This window comes from Triticum urartu, chromosome 1A (genome assembly GCF_056163025.1).
Source record: "Triticum urartu cultivar PI428250 chromosome 1A, HENAU_Tu73, whole genome shotgun sequence".
In the NCBI taxonomy this organism is placed as follows: Eukaryota; Viridiplantae; Streptophyta; class Magnoliopsida; order Poales; family Poaceae; genus Triticum; species Triticum urartu.
In genome coordinates, this window is record NC_141873.1 from 530,952,266 (window position 1) to 530,961,170 (window position 8,905).

At 53.0% G+C, this 8,905-nt stretch overlaps 1 protein-coding gene across 1 annotated transcript; it reads right to left on the reverse strand.

Annotated features, from left to right (window-relative positions):
* Positions 1-6,333: 6,333 nt before the first annotated feature.
* On the reverse strand, positions 6,334-8,168 carry LOC125525901 (cytochrome P450 94B3-like). The gene has a single exon (XM_048690911.2). The coding sequence runs from the start codon at positions 8,086-8,088 to the stop codon at positions 6,496-6,498; it is 1,593 nt and encodes a 530-aa protein (XP_048546868.1). The 5' UTR covers positions 8,089-8,168; the 3' UTR covers positions 6,334-6,495.
* Positions 8,169-8,905: the final 737 nt, after the last annotated feature.

Sequence of the window (8,905 nt, forward strand, 5' to 3'; positions counted from 1 at the left end):
TTTCTAGGAGGTTTTTCCAGCAGTGGTCAGAGTGGTTTGCCGGACTCCGAGGGCAGCATGGATGGTGGCGGTGGGGCCGCGGCTCGCCGTCGGTCGTGGTAGTTCGGTGCTCGTGATTCTCAGGGAGGTGCGAGCTCGGGCCGTGGCGGCAATGGCGCGAGTTCCGGTGGCAGCGGTCGCGGTGGACTGACCGGTCGATCCATGGCGGCCATGGAGTGGCGGCTGCCCGCCATGGAGGATGCGCCGGTGGTGGCCCTGGTGTGCCAGCAGGTGCATGTCAGCGACCGTATCGCGGTCAGGACCTCTGCTTTTGACCGTCTGACCGGGTTGGCTACCACAAGGCAGGATCAGGATCAGGTCCAGGAAGGCGCAGCTGGGTCAGGGCGCAGAGAACTTTCGCTAGTAGCTTTGGTAATGGATGAGGACGGTGATCGCGGTACAGCTCATGCGGAGGATTCGGTAGTGGTGGGGGTCGAGGAACAACGGGCAGATCGTGCGTCGAGCACAAGGCCACAGCTGGCATCGATTGTGGTGGTGCCTGAGACGGTCCAAAAAGTGGCCTCTGCTTCGGATCCCCAGACAACAGTGGTGGGACCGGCAGTAGGTACTGGCAGGTTTGCAATTTCAAACCAGGAAGAAGCGACCAATACTGACTTGGCGGAGCGCGAGCCTATCCAGAGCGCTATACCATTGCAGGCGGGCCCGCTTGCAGCTTTGGTGGCTCCGGAAGTGGAAAGACGGGAGGTCGGCCATAGCAGTGCAACGGGATGGGTGATCGACCCTCCAATGATTGAGCCGAAGATCGAGACAGTGCAGTGCCAGCCTCTGGGTCAGTGTGGACCAATCCAGTTGGAGGGCCTACTGCCATGTGCACGTGACCTATTGCAGCCGGCTCCCACTTCTGATAAGGACAAGGTGCTGCAGAGGGACCCACCTACTGATTTGACAGGATGTGTTGATGGGGAGTGGGATTCCCTCCTGTTGGTGCATGACCCTTCTGCATGTAATGGAGTGCATGCATGCATGGAGGAGCGAGACGTGGGTGTCACATCACCACTGCATGTGGATGATACCCAACATGCAAATGGAGGAGATGTGCAGGCTGATACACATGGTTCAGTGACTATGGCTCGATAGTGTGAGGTGCAGTTGGAGACGGATACAGAAGCGAACCAGGGGATATCGGAGAAGGAGGAGGTGGCGTATGGCCGGATGAAGACTTTATGCACTAACATTATCAAGAGGTTACCCCCCCCCCTATTCTGAAGGAAGTACATGCCTCGTCCCTCCACTCAGATGCTGAGCCTTTCACCCCCCCGACCTACGACCAGGGCGGCCAAGAGAGCTGGGATGACTACACTAACCAAGGCGACGCCGGCGGAGAATGTTCTGTTGCGAGCCCTAGGCTTGGTCCCTGAGGATCTGGAGCCAGGTGAGGCTGTTGTGGATGAGCTCAAGGAGTTATTTGACTCACCACTCCGCGAGCAACATGTGAGAGTGATCGCTGCAATTTTTGGCAAGATGCTACCACCGAGGGCTGAACTTGAGGGAGGGAACGCGATGGTGATCGATGCATAGTCTTTGTGCAGTTTGGTGCTGGAGTTTTATACATGTCAATCATGGATCCAAGCCCATCGATTACATGCTGGAACGTGAGAGGTTTGAACAATCCGGCAAAAAAGAAGGTGGTGAGGGAGTTCATCTCCTCGATCAAATGTAATAGGATGTGTCTCTTGGAGACAAAATTAGATGTTGTAGACCATTTTACAATCATGCAATGTATTGGACCATCATATGATGGTTTTTCTTACCTCCCGGTGATTGATACTCGTGGAGGTGTGGTCTTGGTGTGGGACTCGACCATGGTGTAGGTGGATCATGTTGTCTTGGACACACATGCTCTCCCGGGGCTGGTTCATAACCTAGACAGGAGTCAATGGTGGATCACAGTGGTGTATGGTCCACAAGGAGATGAGAAGTTTTGCAGGAGCTTCCGTCACGGAGGACGGCTTGCCCCGGTCCCTGGATGCTACTGGGTGACTTCAACATGATACTTCAGGCATCGGAGAAAAATAACACAAGCATTAATCGGCACACCATGACCTACTTCAGGGCGTCCGTGGATGATCTCGAACTAAAGGAGTCGTATATGCATGGGAGACGCTTCACGTGGACAAATGAGAGAGATTGCCCTACCCTTACCAAAATAGACCGTGTCCTTGTGTCGGTGGACTGGGATCTAATGAATCCTGACTGCTTTCTGCAGGCGCTGGGAACGAATGTGTCGGATCATGCTCCTTTACACTTAAGTATGAAGGCCATGTGCAACACAAAGCGGAGGTTCTGATTTGAGATGTACTAGACTAAGTTGGAGGGGTTCGAAGACGCAGTCAGAGCGGCCTGGGTATGTGATGATGCCGTCATCGATCCATTTAAAAGAATCGATGCTCTATTCCGGAAAGCGGCCATGGCACTGCAATTGTGGGGGCAGTGGAAGACTGGCAACATCTAAACCATGCTTGCAGTGGCCAACTAGGTGATCCTAAGGTTGGAACAAGCGCAAGAGTTTCGAACCCTAACTTCAGAAGAGCTATGACGGAGGACCCTAAAGATGGCCATGCTAGGGCTAGCGTCTCTTGAGAGGACTATTGCTAGGCAGCGCTCAAGGATTAGATGGCTGGGCACTGGCGACGCCAACACTAGACTTTTCCAGGCGGTGGCCAATGGAAGACGCACCAAGAATTATATTGCGCATGTCAACAGGGGAGACGATATAATCACTGAGCAGCACCAAAAGGAGGAGGTTTTCACCACCGAGTTCAGGAACCAAATGGGAAAGTGCCAGGCCCGGTATTTTACCCTTGCCCTTGATTGCCTTGAGATGGAAACTGTGGATTTACAAGATCTGGACGCCATATTTACGGAGGAGGAGATTTGGAATGTCATTAAAGACTTGCCGGCCGATCATGCTCCGGGTCTAGATGGCTTTATAGGCATCTTCTATCAGAAGGCTTGGCCTATAATCAAGAATTATATTATGGTAGCTATTTTGAAGCTGTACATTGGAGATGGCCGTGGGTTTGGCAAGTTGAACAAGGCGTTGATCACCGTGATTCCGAAGCGAGCGGATGCTGATTCTGTGGGGGACTATCGCCCGATTAGCCTGACGCACAGCTTTGCCAAGCTTTTCGCCAAGGCGCTGGCCTTTAGGGCAAGGAGACGCATGAAAGAAATTGTACGGGCAAACCAATCGGCTTTCATTGAAGCAAGATGCCCGCATGATAATTTCCCCTTGTCAGACATATTGCTAGGAAATTACATGCGAGGAAGACGCTGGGAGTGTTTCTGAAGCTTGATATCACGAGCGCGTTCGATTCCTTGTCCTGGTCGTTCTTGTTCCAAGTGATGAGGAAGAAAGGTTTTGGGGAGGCTTGGATCAGGTGGGTGGCTATCTTGTTACAAACTGCTAGCACGAAGGTTGTGGTAAATGGATGCCCTGGACAGAGCTTTGTGCACGCCTGCGAACTTCGCCAAGGGGATCCCGTTTCACCACTCTTGTTCGCCATTGCTATGGAAGCCTTAAGGTGCTGTTCAGGAAGGGAGCCGAGGAAGGAGTAGTTAGCAAATTCAATGGGACTCTCCTACTCAGAGGCTGTCTATTTACGTGGACGATGTTGCGTAGTTCATCAGACCGACGGAGATGGACTTGGCTTTCGTCAAGATGGCGCTGGAGAGCTTTGGCGAGGCATCCGGATTGGATGTCAACTACAATAAATCCAAGGCGATCTTGATTAGAGGCATGGAGGAGGACCAGCAGAGAGTTGCCTTCCACCTGCAATGTGGCATTGGCCAGTTTCCATGCAAGTATCTAGGCATTCCTCTGGCGATACACCAACTCACAAGAGCAGATTGGCAAGCACTTTTGGATCAAGTTAGGAAATTTATCCCGGCTTGGCAACGTGGTCTCATTCAAAGGCCTGGACGTCTTGTTCTCATCAAATCCGTGGTGGCGGCGAGCCCTATCCATCAGCTCATGGTGCTTAATGCTCCTGATTGGGTGTTTGACGAAATTAACACATGGATGAGGTCGTTTTTCTGGGCCGGGAAGGCTAACGTAAATGGCGGGCAATGCCTAGTGGCATGGAATAATATCTGTCACCCAACAAGGTTTGGAGGCCTCGGAGTAAAGAATTTGAAGATGCAAGCCCTTGCCCTAAGGGGAAGATGGGAGTGGCTGAGGAGGACGGACTTGACCAGACCTTGGCAAGGAATCCCGTTTTTGGTCGACGAAGAAGCGAGGCAAGTGTTCAATCGCTTGGTGCAAATCACAGTTGGAGTTGGGGATAGAGTCCTCTTCTGGAAGGACCGATGGATGAACGGCTTGGCTGTGGCGGACATTGCACCGGCCATCTTACCCTTGGTTCCCACTAGAGTGCAGAACCAACGGACGATGGGCCAAGCTATGGTGGACAACAGGTGGGAGATGGACATCAATGGAGAGCCACCTTTCATGGCCCTGATGCAACTCAAGCATCTCAGAGTGGCTACTGATGCACATCGCGACCCGCAGGGACCGGATACATTTGCATGGCCTTGGGATACATCGGGCCAGTACACTGCCCGCTCGGTGTATCGGATTCTGCACCTCGGGCTAGCAACTTCCCCTACCTACGAGTGTATTTGGAGGAGTGGGGCGATTCTCAAATGCAAAATCTTTGCATGGTTAGCGGTGCAGTACAGGCTCTAGACCTCGGATCGGCGAGCTAGGCATGGCCTGCAGGACTCTACGACAATTTGCTACACGTACCTACAAGATGAAGAAACGGTAAACCATATCATGCTACATTGCACGTATGCAAAGGAAGTATGGCATTTATGTTTCACGGCCATCAGTATCACCGTTCGATAGCCACACACATGTGACTCGCTTGAGGCGTGGTGGCTTCAGACGCGTCGTGGCATCTCGACGAGTGATAGAAGAGGCTTTGACACCATTGTCATCTTCGTCGCATGGTCTTTATGAAAGCAAAGGAATGCAAGCGTTTTTGGGCGGTTGGAGCAACAGAGGAGGCCGCGGCCGTTGGTGCACCAAATCATGGATGAACTTAAAGTTTGGGATGAAGCTGGAGTTGAGAGATTACATCGATTTGTGAGTAGTTAGGCTAGTGTTTGCTTAGGTGTTGAGTGAGTCTTGCTAACTTGATGTTTGCATCTATGCCTACCTTTTTGTAATTATGTTTGCTTATTTCTATAACAATATGATACACCATTGATGTACTCTCGAAAAAAATGATGCCCGCCGCTCGCGGCGATCCAACGGTCCAGACGGGGGTCGCGAGAGGAAGCAGCAGCGCGAACGTGCGCTCCTTATCTTTTCGTTTTTTGCCGTTTCTTCCATTTTTTGTCGTTGAAGCAAATCTACACAGCGAACTTCCAAAGATATTCCCGCCAGCTGTTATGTACGCACTGTATGATTCAGTGGCCACATCACGAGGAAACAAGTCCAGCTCCCAAAAGTAATAAAACACGATGTCGTTCTCCAGAGAAAACAATACAATATGGGGGCAGGAGACAGACTTCCCGGTGTGAAAGCAAGGGGTGGCAGGATCGCGCCGGGCCAGATCACGACACGCCACACATTACGCACGTGGTCCATGACGCATTGAACCGCCGGAATATATCTATTCCCCCCTAGGGGTGGGGTGGGGGTTTCCTCGAACGCGCCCCATTCGCCTGACCCCTTTTCCTCCCGGCAACTTGATATTTCAGCGACTAAAAAAGCAAAGCCGAGCTTTCAACAGCTAGAAAAAAAGTCCATCTCGCAGCAGCTAGCGTTTAGTTTCCCACCCCTGCGCCCGATAGCTACGTGCACTACATCATCCTCCCCCACCCAACCCCATCCGTGGAAAAAACCCACATGCTCCTCATTGATGCGCCCATCTTAACTGAAACAAAACCAATCAAACTTTCCAACCTCACATCGGACGGGCGACGACCTTTTTATACCACATGTGCGCGTCGCCAAATGAAACGTGCGTCCCGCTTTATTCTAATTCTACTAGTTTCTTGACAGGAATTATTGATTAGTACTCCTACTAGCATCTGCCTGAACTTTCCTTCAAGTTTATCTCGTCTGACTCTGACAAGTTCACGGCTCCGTTTTACAAACAGTGTTCAAACTGCTGCAAGCATCCCCTAAAGAAAAAAGTTTACTGCGAGCACATCAACCGGTACTAGTTCGTTTCACTTTGATGGGACCCTACTGTTCGAAATAAAATAGAATTGATGGGACCACGGCGAAAATTTCTTGCCGGAAATCAAGTACCACTCGAGTTTCTTGGAATCAATCAGTGTTTTTATTCTGTGCGGGAATTGAATTCTTTTCTGTGTGTACATCAGATTCATATGATCATCGTATGTATGTATGGGCATGTACAAAGTGGATGTATATGAAAAATTATTTGCTTTTTTACACCAGGGTGTGACCATTTACCACTAGCTAAAAAATGATGATCGGTTTTCGGCTGTAGCTGCGTCCTGCAGGCCGTTGCCTGTGGTCTCCACCTTCCTCCTCCTCACCGTCACCTTGAGCCCGCCGTGCATGTGGGAAGTGAGCAGCGGCAGGAACGCCGGCGTGCGGCCCTCGTCGACGGGGCGGAGGTCGAACCGGCGGAGTATGGCGCCGGCCACGAACTTCATCTGCACAAAGGCCATCTCCCTGCCCAGGCACGTCCGCGGGCCGCCCTGGAACACCGGGTACTTGAAGGGAGACACGCCGCCAGACGCCGAGTTGCTGTCCGTCGGCAGTGCGAGCCACCTCTCCAGGCTGAACTCGCCGGCGTCGGAGCCCCAGATGGCCTCCATCCTCCCCATCCCGTACTGAAAGTAGGTGACCCGGTCGCCGGGCCAGACACGGGTGCCGTCCGGCAGCACGTCTGCCGCCGCCGCGTGCTTCGAGTCCCACGCCACCGGCGGGTACAGCCGCATGGTCTCGCTCAGCGCCGCGTGGAGCACCCGCATCCTGCGGAAGTCGTCGAGGTCGAAGCCTTCGCCGGCGTAGGTGCCGTTGCTGCTGTCTCGTCTCATGCTCGTGATCTCCTCCAGCACGTCTCGCTCCACGTCGCGGTGGCGCATGAGCAGCCAGAAGAACCAGGTCAGCGCCGACGACGTCGTGTCGCGGCCGGCCATGATGAAGCTGATCACCATGTCCCGGATATCCTCGTCGGCGTAGCCGCAATCGATCATCCGCGACAGCAGGTCGTTCCTCTCGTCGCCGGCGTTGACCAGGAAGCGCTCCTTTTTGCGGCTCCTGATGAGATCCATGACGGCTTCGTGAATAACCTTGACCTCCTCGCGCAGCCGCCGCTCCGAGCCGATGTTGAGCGCACGCTTGATCTTCCAGACGGCGGCCAGCGGCGCAGCCCCGCGCCTGGCGATGATCCCGGCGGCGGCGTCGAACGCGGTGGCCAGCCTCGGCGCGGGCAATGCCGGGTCGAGGCATCCCGGGTCAACGCCCAGCGAGACACGGCAGATGACGTCGAATGCGAACCGGCGGAGGACATCCTGCATGTCCACGGCGCCGCCGCCCGGCTCAGCGGCCGCTTCCATCGCCGGCACGAGGCGGTCGAGCGCCTCCGCCTCGAGCACGGCAATCTCCAGCTCACGGAGCGTGCGCGCCGAGAACTCGTGGCTGACCAGCTTCCGCTGGGCGAACCACTTGTCGCCGTCGACGTTGAAGATGCCATTGCCGAGCAGGTCGCCGAGCACGTCGGTGAAGGGCTTCCCCTTGGGGAAGTTGCCGAAGTTGCCCAGGAGGATGTACTCGACGTTGGCCGGGTTCGCGGTCACCACGGTCCGGCGCGCGCCCAGGCGGTCAACGACGATCGTCTGGGTGGGCGAGGCCGCCAGCATCTCGGTGTACCAGTCGAGGAGCCGCCGCCGGTTCTCGTAGAAGGCGAGCAGGCAGCCGATGACCGGGTAGCTTCTCGGGCCATGGCCAGCGCTGCTGGCAGAACCAGATCGAAGCGAGTAGAGCAGGACCAGGAGGCAACACGCCACGAACTGAAAGCACAGCATGTAAGGTACCATCCTGTACCTCGATCTAGTGATTATAATCAGAACAAAGGAGGTAGGGTTGGAGAGAGAAAGGATGGACGAGGCAGCACACAGTATTTGTCGACATATATATACCAAGTACCTGCTCGCCCTTTGCTGCTCCTTTTTTTCTCTCCCGGAAAGCGATGGCCATATATTTATTAAGTGCTAGCATAGAATTCTAGAAAACCACTTAGGCCCTCCAGTACCACTGTACCAGCCCACCAGAATATCAACCCTCGTCGATGAAGAAAAGCATAGATCGAAATAATTTAACATGACACATGGACACACAACAAAGACTTGATCCACGTGGATCCATCGAAGACAAACGCCGATCGAATCTGATGACGCTAGAAGCATAGCTGGAACGGGTGATAGGTGCGGATTAGTAGATTACGTTTCTATAAAATTTACTTTCGTAAGCTTAAATACCATTGAAGTGCACCAATAAATTGGATGTTAAATTTTGATACATTAGTAGTTTGAGCATAATTAAGACAAATTTACCGGTCACATAATTCGGCAGTTACAAACTTAATTATTGAACGTGCTAATTACAGTTATTGTGGTTCTTTTCTTTCTTTGCAACAATACAAAGTTGTCTATATTCAAATCTACTATTGAACATGTGTTCCCTAACTCAGCGGCTAATGTCATATTCAAACTGTCCGTATTCTTGCAGCAGTGGAAATCTCTAATTAAGGAGGCTGACAAGGCGGTTCTGGAGGTCCTCATTGGCCGTGTGCGAGCTACTGCTGTTTATATCTCCGGGATTGATCGGGCTAGGTCGCCGTTGTGGGAGCTCCCT

What these genes read in the sequence shown, in the direction of transcription:
- LOC125525901 (XM_048690911.2), bottom strand. Translation starts at nt 8,088, where the DNA reads ATGGTACCTTACATGCTGTGCTTTCAGTTCGTGGCGTGTTGCCTCCTG.